We start from the raw sequence: 13431 nt of genomic DNA on the forward strand, positions 1-13431 counted from the left end.
CTGATTCCCAAACTCCCACAATTCCATTTATTCCCATTTTTTCATGGATTTTTTGCATTTTTCTCTCCCAAATGTTTCCCTACCTGCCAAAATTCATTCCCAAATTCCCAAAATTCCCAAATTTCCCAAATTTGATAATTGTGACTCACACATGTTGAGCTGGCGGACGAAGCTGATTCCCAAATCCCACAATTCCATTGATTCCCATTTTTTGGGGATTTCAGTGACTTTACTCACACATGTTGAGCTGGCGGACGAAGCTGATTCCCAAATCCCACAATTCCATTGATTCCCATTTTTCCCGGATTTTTTCAGATTATTATTAATTTTGACTCACACATGTTGAGCTGGCGGACGAAGCTGATTCCCAAATCCCACAATTCCATTGATTCCCATTTTTCCCGGATTTTTTTCAGATTTTTATTAATTGTGACTCACACATGTTGAGCTGGCGGACGAAGCTGATTCCCAAATCCCACAATTCCATTGATTCCCATTTTTCCCGGATTTTTTCAGATTTTTATTAATTGTGACTCACACATGTTGAGCTGGCGGACGAAGCTGGCCATGTTGTTGTGCTTGAAGTACTTGGGCAGAACCTCCTTGGAGAACTGGCCCTGGTCCAGCACGTGGAAGCTGCTCCCGCTCTGAGGGAAAAAATCAGAAATTTGGGGAAAATTAGGGAAAAAATCGGAATTTTTGGGAAAAATCAAGGAAAATCAGGAAAAATCAGAATCCATGGGATCCTGGAGAGGGATCCCAGAGAGGGATCCTGGAGAGGGATCCTGTCCATGGAATCCTGGCTGAGGGATCCGGGAGAGGGATCTTGGCCATGGAATCCTGTCCATGGAATTCTGTCCATGGGATCCTGGGCTTGAGATCCTGGAGAGGGATCCTGGTGAGAGATCCTGTCCATGGGACCCTGGAGAGGGATCCCAGAGGGGGATGCTGGGCTTGAGATCCTGGAGAGGGATCTTGGAGAGGGATCCTGTCCATGGGATCCTGTCCATGGAATTCTGTCCATGGAATCCTGGAGAGGGATCTTGGAGAGGGATCCTGGGCATGGGATCCTGGAAAGGGATCCTGGTCGTGGGATCCTGTCCATGGGATCCTGGAAAGGGATCCCAGAGGGGGATGCTGGGCTTGAGATCCTGGCCATGGGATTCTGGAGAGGGATCCTGGCCATGGAATCCTGTCCATGGGATCCTGGGCTTGAGATCCTGGCCATGGGACCCTGGAGAGGGATCCCAGAGAGGGATCCTGGGCTGGGGATCCTGGAGAGGGATCTTGGAGAAGGATCCTGTCCATGGAATGCTGTCCATGGAATTCTGTCCATGGAATCCTGACTGGGGGATCCTGGAGAGGGATCTTGGCCATGGAATTCTGTCCATGGAATCCTGGGCTTGAGATCCTGTGCATGGGACCCTGGAGAGGGATCCTGGCATCGGGATCCTGTCCATGGGACCCTGGAGAGGGATCCTGGGCTTGGGATCCTGGAGAGGGATCCTGACCATGGAATTCTGTCCATGGGATCCTGGCCTTGGAATCCTGACTGAGGGATCCTGTCCATGGGACCCTGGAGAGGGATCCCAGAGAGGGATCCTGGGCTTGGGATCCTGGAGAGGGATCTTGGCCATGGAATCCTGGCTGAGGGATCCGGGAAAGGGATTGTGTCCATGGGATCCTGTCCATGGGACCCTGGGCCATGGGACCCTGGAAAGGGATCCTGGGCTTGGGATCCTGTCCATGGGATCCTGGAGAGGGATCCTGACTGAGGGATCCTCGCCTTGGGATCCTGTTTATGGGATCTTGGAGATGGATCATGGACACGGAATCCTGTCCATGGGACCCCAGAGAGGGATCCTGTCCATGGGATCCTGGCATTGGGATCCTGGCCATGGAATCCTGGAGAGGAATCCTGGCCTTTGGATCCTGGAGAGGGATCCTGGCCTTTGGATCCTGGCCATGGAATCCTGTCCATAGAATCCTGGCTGTAGAATTGTGTCCATGGAATCCCACCCATGGGATTCTGTCCATGGGATCCTGGAGAGGGATCCTGCCATTGGGATCCTGGAGAGGAATCCTGGCCATGAGATCCTGGAGAGGGATCCTGGCATTGGGATCCTGGCCATGGAACCCTGTCCATAGAATCCTGGCTGTAGGATCGTGTCCATGGAATCCCACCCATGGGATTCTGTCCATGGGATCCTGGAGAGGAATCCCAGAGAGGGATCCTGGCCATGGGATCCTGGAGAGGGATCCTGGGCTTGAGATCCCGGAGAGGGATCCTGGAGAGAAGTCCTGGGATCCTGGCCATGGGATCTTCGAGCTGGATACTGTCCATGGAATGCTGGACAGGGATCTTGGCCATGGGATCCTGGAGAGGGGACCTGTCCATGGAATGCCGTCCATGGAATCCTGGAGAGGGATCCTGGCCTTGGGATCCTGGAGAGGGGACCTGTCCATGGAATGGTTTCCCTGGGATCCTGGAGAGGGATCCTGGAGAGGGGACCTGGCCATGGAATGCTGTCCATGGAATCCTGGAGAGGGATCCTGGCCATGGGATCCTGGAGAGGGATCCTGGCCATGGGATCCTGGAGAGGGGACCTGTCCATGGAATGGTTTCCCTGGGATCCTGGAGAGGGATCCTGTCTGGGGGATCCTGGAGAGGGGACCTGGCCATGGAATGCTGGCCATGGGACCCTGGAGAGGGATCCTGGCCATGGGATCCTGGAGAGGGGACCTGGCCATGGAATGCTGTCCTGGGATCCTGGAGAGGGATCCTGTCTGGGGGATCCTGGGGAGGGATCCTGGCCATGGAATGCTGGCCATGGGACCCTGGAGAAGGATCCTGGCCTTGGAGAGGGATCCTGGAGATGGATCCTGCCCATGCAATGCTGTCCATGGGATGCTGGCCTTGGAATCCTCACTGAGAGATGCTGGCCATGGAATCATGGCTGTAGAATCCCGGCCATGGGAACCTGGAGAGAGATCCTGTGCAAGGGATCGTGGATCCTAACGGGATCCTGGCCCTGGGATCCAGTCCACGGGATCCTGGCCCTGAAATCCTGTCCATGGAAAACCTCTCATGGGATCCTGACCTTGGGATCATGAAGAGAGATCCTGGACAGGGAATCCTGGCCTTGAGATCCTGGAGAGGGATCCCGGCCAGGGAACGTTGTCCATGGGATCCTGGGGATGGATCCTGGCCATGGAACGTTGTCCATGGGATCCTGGGGATGGATCCTGGCCATGGAATGTTGTCCATGGGATCCTGGGGATGGATCCTGGCCATGGAATGTTGTCCATGGGATCCTGGGGATGGATCCTGGCCATGGAATGTTGTCCATGGGATCCTGGAGATGGATCCTGGCCATGGAACGTTGTCCATGGGATCCTGGGGATGGATCCTGGCCATGGAACGTTGTCCATGGGATCCTGGAGATGGATCCTGGCCATGGATTCCTGTCCACGGGATCCTGGAGATGGATCCTGGCCATGGAATGTTGTCCATGGGATCCTGGAGATGGATCCTGGCCATGGAACATTGTCCACGGGATCCTGGCCATGGAACGTTGTCCACGGGATCCTGGAGAGGGATCCCAGCTATGGATTCCTGTCCATGAGATCCTGGAGATGGATCCTGGCCATGGATTCCTGTCCATGGGATCCTGCCATTGGAATTCTGGCCTTGCAATCCTGACTCGGGGATGCTGCCCATGGAATTCTGGCCCTGGGATGCTGGAGAGGGAATCCTGGTCATGGGATCCTGGAAAGGAATCCTGGTCGTGGGATCCTGGAGAGGGATCCTGCTCATGGGATCCTGGTCATGGAATGCTGTCCGTGGGATCCTGGAATTCTTTGGCCAGGAAGGGATTTTTGGGATCATCCCATTCCACAGGCAGGGAACTTTCTGCTATCTCAGGATATCGCAGCCTGAGCTGGGACACTACCGGGGATGAGGATCCTCTGGGAATTCCATCCCGAAATCCCAATTTTCCATGGGAAGCCATTCCCTGTTTCCCATCCCTCCAACTCTCCGATAAAAAAAAAAAAAAAAAACAAAAAAAAATGTTTTGGGATCTCCTGGAATTCACCTTTTCCAGCAGCACATCCACAAATTTCCCAGCTTTTTTCCAGCACTTCCATATCCCAAAAATTCCTCCCGGCCTGCCTTAAATTATCCCAAACTCATTATTCCCTAATTAGCGGCTCCCCCTGTCATCCCGCGCCAAAGGTCGCTCCAGCCCTTCCCGCCGTGTTGACGTTTTTATTTCCCTCCTTATCTCCCACATTCCCGCGGCGGAAAAGCGGGGAAAAAAGGAAATTTTTCGCGGGAAAAATGAGATTTTTTTTTTTTTCGCGGGAATTCCCCTCAGGAACCGCGCGGGCCGCGGGGCCCAGGCCAGGCCTCAACCGGGCCGGGCCTTGTCGAGAACCCCTCCCCGCCCTCCCAAGGATCCCTCCCCGGTATTGCCGGTACTCACGGGGCTCCAGCAGATCAGGGAGTCGGTGTCGGGATCCTCCACGAGCGTCCAGAGTTTGGTGAGGAAGGCGGGAACGTTGTTGGGACCGGGCCCCGCGCCCGCCGCCGCCGCCGCGCCCGGCCCGTCCATGGCCGCGCCCTCGCGGCGGGGCCGGGAAGGGCTCGGGGAAACCCCGGGGGAAGCCCCGGGGCGAACGAGGCCGTTAAGAAGGGCGGGAAGGGCCGGGAGAGGAGGGAGAGGCAGCGGCGGCGGGAGGTGGCATGGCCGCCGCCATCTTGGGAGGCGGGCTGTGAGGGGACGCGGGATGGCGCATGCGTGGCCACGCCCACCGGCGGCGGGACACGCCCACTGCTCCCGGGACACGCCCACTGCTCCCGGGGCGGGGCTTTGATGCAAGGACAAACGCCATAGCCACGCCCATTGCATGGCTGTGCTGGGGCGGGGTTTTGGTGTAAACCGCGCCCACTTGTGTTTGTAGCCACGCCCATTGCTTGTTGCAAATAGTGGCTTCGCAGCGAGGACACGCCCCCTTGTGAGGTAGCCACGCCCACTGCGTGCTGCAAATAGTGGCTTTGCCGAGACGGCACGCCCCTTGTGTGATAGCCACGCCCACTGCACGTAACAGAAATGGGAGGAGCATTGCTTCTGGACACGCCCACTGAGTGATGCAGCCTGCATTCATGGAGACGCCCCCTCACGCGCTGACCACGCCCACCACGTGTTCCAGATAGGGGATGGGCGTGGCTTTGGCTCTACCGGCCACGCCCACTGGCTACAGGGGAAGACAAGGATGGGACCCAGGGGTGTAGGGACACGCCCAGTATCATTAGACCATGCCCACCGCCTGCCAGACATGGGCGTGGCTATCACATGGGAAAAGTTCATTTATTATTCAGGCCACGCCCACTGCTGCGCAAGACGTGCCCTTTTCCCTTGCTGGCAGGTAGGGTTTTACCGCAGGAATGCCCCCTGGTGGTCGGGACACGCCCACTCACGACAGGGCACGCCCTCTGGCCGTACCTGGCATGGCTTGGGCGAGGCTATTGCATGGGAACGCCCCGATGGCTCAGACCACACCCCTCACGCCAAGCCCCGCCCATTCCATTGCTCTCAGTCCTTGAGAAGGGACACCCCGTCTCACCTGGCCACGCCTCCTGCTGACATGGACACGCCCCCACACAACTGGCCCTGCCCTCTGGCCATTTTTGACAATATCTGGGCGGGGCTCTCACTGGGTGACACCCCCAAGGAAGCAGACACACCCGGTGAGATCTGGCTCCGCCCTCTGCGTGTGGACACGCCCCTTTCGCCGTCTGACCACGCCCTTCCCATTGGCGGCATTGCGCGCAGGGAACGCCCCCGAGTTTTGTGACCACGCCCCTTTCTGGCCCTCGCACCGCCTTTGGCACATTTGCCCTCAGCGCGCATGCGCGATGTCGGCGGCGCGGCGGGCTCTGCGCATGCGCACTTTGCTTTCACATTTTCCCGCGCTGCCGCTCGTTTCCCGTTATTTTTCCCGTTATCTTTCTCCGTTATTATTTCTCGTTCCCGTTATCCCGCCCTGCCCAGGAGCAAAATCCCTTCCCTCGGGAGCTGCGCGGGGCCGCGGCAAGGCGGAAGCGCGGCGGGCGGGGGCGTGGCCGTCCCTGTGACCCGCGCCCACGTGTTCGGCGGCGCACGCGGAGCCGCCACCATGGAGCAGGTCCGGGGGTGACCGGGGAGGGGGAACGGGGGCACACGCGGGGTTGTCATGGCAGCGGGGAAGGAGGGGACACACTCGCCATTGGCATGGCAGCGGGCATGGAGGGGGCTGGCCTGGTGTCCGTGAAGGGGGAACGGGAAATGGGGAAATGGCGGGGGGGTCCGGCCTGGTGTCCGTGAAGGGGAAACCCGCAGTGAGGGGGGGATTTGGCCTGATCTTGAGGAGGGGACTCGGTCCTGTGCTGGTGAGGGGGACCCCATAATTTGAGGGCTCTGGTCGCGTCTCCATGAGGGGGTCTGGCCTTGTCTTGAAGGAGGGCCCGGCAATTTAAGGGGGTTTGGCTTCATTGTGGGGAGAGCCGGCTCTGTCCCGGTACGGGGGAACCGGGAAATGGGGGGAGTCCAATCTGGTCTCTGTGAGGGGGAACCTGGCAGTGAGAGGGGTTTTGCCTTGTCCTGAGGGGCCAATCAGCAATTTGGGGAGGGTCTCCATGAGGGGGAACCCGGGAATGGAGGGGTCCAGCCTGGTCTCTGTGAGGGGAAACCCAGCAGTGAGGGGGCATTTGGCCTTTTGAGGGGACGATCCAGCTCTCTCCTGGCGAGGAGGTACCGGGAAATGTGGGGAGTCCAGTCTGGTATCTGTGAGGGGAACCCACCAGTGAGGGGGATTTAGCCTGGTCTTGATGGGGCACCCGGTCCCATCCTGGTGAGGGAGACCCCCCATAACTGGGAGGCACTGGCCTGGTCTCCATAAGGGGGTCTGGCCTTGTCCTGAAGGGGGACCCGGCAATTTGGGGGGAGTTTTGCTTCGTGATGGGGAGAGCTGGCATATTCACTGACGGGGCTATTTGGCCTCTTGAGGGGGAACCCGAACCTGTCCCATTGAGGGAGAACCGGGAAATGGGGAGAGTCCAGTCTGGTCTCTGTGAGGGGGAAACCCAACACTGAGGAGGATTTGGGCTCTTGAGGGGGTGACCCCGGCCTGTCCCAGTGAGGGGGAACCAGGAAATGTGGGGAGTCCAGTCTGGTCTCTGTTAGGGGAATCCAGCAGTGAGGGGGATTGAGCCTGGTCTTGATGGGGGGACTCCATAATTGAAGGGCTCCGCCGGGTCTCCATGAAGGGGTCTGGCCTTGTCCTGAAGGGGCACCTGGCAATTTTAGGGGGTTTGGCTTCATGATGGGGAGAGCCGGCCTGTTCACTGACGGAGGTATTTGACCTCTTGAGGGGGAACCCAGACCTGTCCCAGTGAGGGGCAACCTGGAAACTGGGGGAGTCCAGTCTGGTCTCTGTGAGGGGTAACCAGGGAATGGAGGGGTCTGGGAATGGCGGGGTCCTTTCTAGTCTCTATGAGGGGGAAACCCAACACTGAGGGGGGATTTGGCCTCTTGAGGGGGCAACCCGGCCCCGTCCTGACAAAGGGGGACCGGGAAATGGGGAGGGTCCGGCCTGGTCTCCATGAGGGGAAACCCAGCACTGAGTGGGGGTCTGGCCTTGTGCTGAGGGAGGACCCGGCAATTTGGGGAGGGTCTGGCTTGGTCTCCATGAGGGGGAACCTGGGAATGGCGGGGTCCAGGAATGGTGAGGTCCACTCTGGCCTCCGTGAGGGAAAACCCAACACTGAGGGGGGATTTGGCCTCTTGAGGGGGCGACCCGGCCCTGTCCTGGTGAGGGGGTACCGGGAAATGGAGGGGATCAGGCCTGGCATCTGTGAGGGGGAACCCGAGAGCAAGAGGGGTTTTGCCTTGTCCTGAGGGGGGACCCGGCAATTTGGGGAGGGTCTGGCTTGGGAATGGCAGGGTCTGGGAATGGTGGGGTCCAGCCTGGTCCCTGTGAGGGGGAAACCCAACACTGAGAGGGGATTTGGCCTCTTGAGGAGGAACCCAGACCTGTCCCGTTGAGGGAGAACCGGGAAATGGAGGGAATCCAGTCTGTCCTCTGTGAGGGGGAACCCGGGAATGCAGGGATCCGGGAATGGTGGGGCCCAGCCTGGTGTCTGTGAGGGGGAAACCCAACACTGAGGGGGATTTGGCCTCTGAGGGGGTGACCTGGTCCCATCCTGGTGAGGGGGACCCCATAACTGGAGGGTTCCGACCTGGTCTCCGTGAGGGGAATCCAGCAGTGAGGGGAATTTGGTCTCCTGAGGGGAGGAACCCGATCCCGTTCTGGTGAGGGGCACCCCATAACTGGAGGGTTCCAGCCTGGTCTCCGTGAGGGGAATCCAGCAGTGAGGGGAATTTGGTCTCCTGAGGGGAGGAACCCGATCCCGTTCTGGTGAGGGGCACCCCATAACTGGAGGGTTCCAGCCTGGTCTCCGTGAGGGGAATCCAGCAGTGAGGGGAATTTGGTCTCCTGAGGGGAGGAACCCGATCCCGTTCTGGTGAGGGGCACCCCATAACTGGAGGGTTCCAGCCTGGTCTCCGTGAGGGGAATCCAGCAGTGAGGGGAATTTGGTCTCCTGAGGGGAGGAACCCGATCCCGTTCTGGTGAGGGGCACTCCATAACTTGGGGGGCTCCAGCCTGGTCTCCATGAGGGGGCCTGGCCTTGTCCTGAAGAGCAACCCAGCAATTTGGGGAGGGGTCTGGGCCGGTCTCCATGAGGGGGGTTTGGCCTCCTGAGGGAAGGACCCAGCCCTGTCCTGGTTCTGAGGGGACACCCCGATAATTGGGGGGGTCTGGCCTTGTCCTGAGTGGGGGACCCAGCATTTGGGGGGGAGTCCAGTGTGGTTTTTAGGGGGAACCCAGTAACTGGGGGGCTCTGACCCCATTCCTGAGGGTGACACAGGAATTTGGGGGGCTCTGATTTTGTCCTGAGGGGGAACCCAGTAACTGGGGGGGCTCTGACCCATTCCTGAGGGTGACACAGGAATTTGGGGGGGGGGCTCTGATTTTGTCCCGAGAGGTGACCCCACAACTGGTGGAGTTCAGGCTGGTGCTGAGGGGGACCCCAAAAATTGGGGAGGGGGTTGTCCAGCAGTGTGGGGGTGTCCCCCTGTGTCCCCACTGTGACCCTGCCCCGCTGTCCTTGCAGCCCAGCCCCTCTGGAGGCAGCGAGGAGCTGTCAGAGAGTGAGGAGAGCGTTTATTCCGGCCTCGAGGATTCGGGAACCGACAGCGAATCCTCCGGGAACGATGAGGAGGAGCAGGAGGAGGAAGAGGAGGAGGAGGATGAGGAAGAAGCCCCTGGAAGCCCCTCAGCTCCTCAGACGCAGGTAAGGGCCTGGCTGTGATCCTGCCCTGGATCTGGGGGGCTCCAATCCCGTTCATGAACATTCCTGGGGTGCTCTGCTTCCCAAAATCTGGGAATCGATTGACCCTGATCCATTTTTCCAGGAGAAGTTGGAATCAGTGTGATGAAGGATTCATGGCTAGGGATGAGATTGTCCTGGGGAAAACTGTGGGGAAAAGGGAAACTAAATCTTCCACAGTATTTTTCTGGGAGAGCTGCAGAGGGGTTTGGGGTGGGAAACAGGGAATGACTTCCCATGGAATATTGGGGCTTTGGGATGGAATTCCCAGAGAGTCCGGGGCTGCCCCAGGATCCCTGAGACATCCCAGGATAGCAGGAGATGTTCCTTGGGAATGGGATCACCCCTGAAATCCCCTCCATTCCCACCCCATTCCCAGACTGGCTCCTCCAGGAGGGAATTCCCAGGGAATCCCACCCCAGCCACATTCCCACCCCTTTATCCCAGGTTTTTCCAACTCATTCCAAAATTCCCACGGTTTGGGATTGAGCAGAATCCTCCCCATTCCTGGGAGCCCAAACTTGCCCAAATCCCCTCGTTTTCCCCAATTTCTGGGAAGAAAAGGGAAATTGCAGAGGAGAATTCCGGAGCCTTTTCCAGGGGATTTCTGGGAGAGCTGCAGAGGGGATTGGGGTGGGAAACAGGGAATGGCTGCCCATGGAAAATTGGGGTTTGGGGATGGAATTCCCAGGGAATCCGGGGCTGCCTCAGGGGGATTGGGATTCAGGGAATGACTGGAAAAGCGGGATTGGGGTCAGGATTCAGGGAATGGTTGGAAAAGCGAGATCGGGATTCAGGGACTGACCGGAATGGCTTCACATGGAAAACTGGGATTTTGGGATGGAATTCCCAGGGAATCCGGGGCTGCCAAAGGGGGATCCCTGGGCTAACCCCAGAGATAACCTCGGGCTGGGGAGCTGGAAGAGGGCTGGGAATGGTGGAGGATGCAGCTGGACGGGATCCAGGTGTGCCCGGGGGGGCACCTGCAGTGGAGCAGGAATGGGAATGAGACTGGGAATGGGAACGGTGGAATTCCCTGCTGTAGCTGGGGAAGCTCATCCTGGAGAAAAGCAGGATTGAGGGGATCCAGGGTGGGACCTGCCCCCAAGGACACAGGGACAGGAGCCTGGGAGCAGCCTTGGGGTGAGGTTCTCAGGAGTGTTCCCCGTGGAAAGGCTGGAATTGCCATTCCCGGCTGGAATTCCCATCCCTGTGGGTGTGGGAGGGAGACACGGCCAGGAGTGGCCTGGGAGGCTCCAGACGTTTTTCCAACCCCAGCAATTCCCTGATCCCAGTGGGTTTTTTGTTGGATCACCCCGGAGCAGCTCTGGGAATCCCAAATCCTGGCTCTGCCATTCCCGAAATCCCAAATCCCAGAGCCGCCATTCCTGAAATCCCAAAATCCTCAAATCCCAGAGCTGCCAATCTCCAAAAGACCAAAAACCCAGATCCCAGAGCTGCCGTTCCCAGCTCCCCAAATCCCAGATCCCCGAGTTGTCATTCCCCAAATTCCCAAATCCTGGAGCTGCCATTCCCTGCTCCCCACATCCCAAAACCCCCAAATCCCAGAGCTGCCATTCCCAAAATCCCAAAATCCCAGCTCTGCCATTCCCAAAATCCCCAAATCCCAGAATCCCAGAGCTGCCATTCCCCAAATCCCAAAATCCCAGAGCTGCCATTCCCCAAATCTCAAATCCCAAATCCCAGCTCTGCCATTCCCAAAATCCCCAAATCCCAGCTCTGCCATTCCCAAAATCCCGAATCCCAGCTCTGCCATTCCCAAAATCCCAAATCCCAGCTCTGCCGGGGTCTCTATAAATGTTTCCTGTCCCTGTCATTTTGGATTTCCTGCCGATGCCTTCCAGCATTCCCGGTTTTACCTGGCAGCTCCTGGGGCAGCTGGAATTTTGGTTTGTTTGATTTGTTTGATTTGCTGCTCTCCTGATCCAGGAAAAAACTCTGCAGCTCCTTAACTCTTCCCTTCCTGCTGGGATTGGGGATGGGAAACTGGGATTGGGCCAGGAAAACTGGGATTGGGGTTGGATAACTGGGATTGGGGGTGGGAAACTGGGATTGGAGTTGGATAACTGGGATTGGGGCTGGGAAAGTGGGATTGGGGATGGGAAAGTGGGATTGGGGTTGGGAAACTGGGATTGGGGTTGGGAAACTGGGATTGGGGCTGGGAAAGTGGGATTGGGTCAGGAAAACTGGGATTGGGGTTGGGAAAGTGGGATTGGGGCTGGGAAACTGGGATTGGGGATGGGAAACTGGGATTGGGGTTGGGAAAGTGGGATTGGGGATGGGAAAGTGGGATTGGGGATGGGAAACTGGGATTGGGGTTGGGAAACTGGGATTGGGGATGGGAAACTGGGATTGGGGTTGGGAAACTGGGATTGGGGTTGGGAAACTGGGATTGGGGCTGGGAAAGTGGGATTGGGTCAGGAAAACTGGGATTGGGGTTGGATAACTGGGATTGGGGCTGGGAAAGTGGGATTGGGGCTGGGAAACTGGGATTGGGGATGGATAACTGGGATTGGGGATGGGAAAGTGGGATTGGGTCAGGGAAACTGGGATTGGGGATGGATAACTGGGATTGGGGATGGATAACTGGGATTGGGGATGGATAACTGGGATTGGGGATGGATAACTGGGATTGGGGATGGATAACTGGGATTGGGGATGGATAACTGGGATTGGGGCTGGGAAAGTGGGATTGGGGTTGGATAACTGGAGTTGGGACTGGGAAACTGGGATTGGGGCTGGGAAACTGGGATTGGGGCTGGGAAACTGGGATTGGGGATGGATAACTGGGATTGGGGATGGATAACTGGGATTGGGGATGGATAACTGGGATTGGGGATGGATAACTGGGATTGGGGTTGGATAACTGGAGTTGGGACTGGGAAACTGGGATTGGGTCAGTTCCCACTTTTCTCCAGGGTTATTTCCATAACTCCCACACTGCTCCAGGATTTTTCCCAAAACTCCCAAATTGCTCCAGCTCTCTTTCCAGAGTTGTTCCCAAATTGCTGCAGGGCTGTTCCTACTCACTCCAGGGCTTTTCCCAAAGCTCCCAAACCACTCCAGGACTTTTCCCAGGGCCCCTGCTCGTATTCCAGGCTGTCCCCAAACCACTCCAGGGCTGTTCCCAGAGTTCCTAAACTTTTGAGGGATGTTCCCAAACCACTCCAAGACTCTTCCCAGAGCTCCTAAATTGCTCCAGGGCTCTTCCCAGAGCTCCCAAACCACTCCAGGGCTGTTCCCAAACCTTCCCAATTGCTCCAGGGTTATTCCCAGAGCTCCCACTTTTCTCCAGGGCTCTTCCCAGAGCTCCCAGACTTTTCCAGGGCTGTTCCCACTTTTCTGCAGGGTTATTCCCAGAGCTCCCAAACCACTCCAGGACTTTTCCCAAAGCTTCCCAATTGCTCCAGGGCTGTTCCCAGAGCTCCCAAAGCTTTCCAGGGTTGCTCCCAGAGCTCCCAATATTTTCCAGGGCTCTTCCTACCCCACTCCAAGGATTTTCCTTAATCCCAAACTGCTCCAGAGCTCCCAGACCTTTCCAGGGATGTTCCCAAACCACTCCAGGGCTGTTCCCAGAGCTCCCACACTGCTCCAGGATTTTTCCTAAAGATTCCAAATTACTTCAGCTCCTTTCCACAGCTCCCAAACCCCTCCAGGGCCCTTCCCAGAGCTCCCAGACCTTTCCAGGGATGTTCCCAAACCACTCCAGGGCTGCTCCCAGAGCTCCCACACTGCTCCAGGATTTTTCCTAAAGATTCCAAATTGCTTCAGCTCCTTTCCACAGCTCCCAAACCTCTCCAGGCTCTTCCCAGAGCTCATACACTGCTCCAGGATTTTTCCTAAAGATTCCAAATTGCTTCAGCTCTCATTCCACAGCTCCCAAACCTCTCCAGGCTCTTCCCAAACCACTCCAGGGCTTTTCCCAGAGCTCCCAAGCTTTTCCAGGGCTGCTCCCACGGTGCTCCAGCACTGTTGGG

General features: G+C 57.5%; 2 protein-coding genes across 2 annotated transcripts in view; one reads left to right on the top strand and one right to left on the bottom strand.

Annotated features, from left to right (window-relative positions):
• Positions 1-4646, bottom strand: part of LOC134428602 (heat shock factor protein 1-like) — a 64174-nt gene extending 59528 nt beyond the window's left edge. Inside the window, exons 1-2 of the mRNA XM_063175436.1 lie at positions 4488-4646; positions 539-647 (exon numbers count right to left, since the gene is read on the bottom strand). Coding sequence (XP_063031506.1) covers positions 539-647; positions 4488-4616 — 238 coding nt within the window. The 5' untranslated portion in view covers positions 4617-4646. The remainder of the gene's footprint in view (positions 1-538; positions 648-4487) is intronic.
• Positions 4647-5955: 1309 nt separating this feature from the next.
• Positions 5956-13431, top strand: part of LOC134428579 (ribosome biogenesis protein BOP1-like) — a 90035-nt gene continuing 82559 nt past the window's right edge. The window contains exons 1-2 of the mRNA XM_063175398.1: positions 5956-6189; positions 9218-9397. Of these exons, the coding sequence (XP_063031468.1) occupies positions 6181-6189; positions 9218-9397 (189 nt within the window). The 5' untranslated portion in view covers positions 5956-6180. The remainder of the gene's footprint in view (positions 6190-9217; positions 9398-13431) is intronic.

This window comes from Melospiza melodia, chromosome 1 (assembly GCF_035770615.1).
Source record: "Melospiza melodia melodia isolate bMelMel2 chromosome 1, bMelMel2.pri, whole genome shotgun sequence".
Lineage (NCBI taxonomy): Eukaryota > Metazoa > Chordata > Aves > Passeriformes > Passerellidae > Melospiza > Melospiza melodia.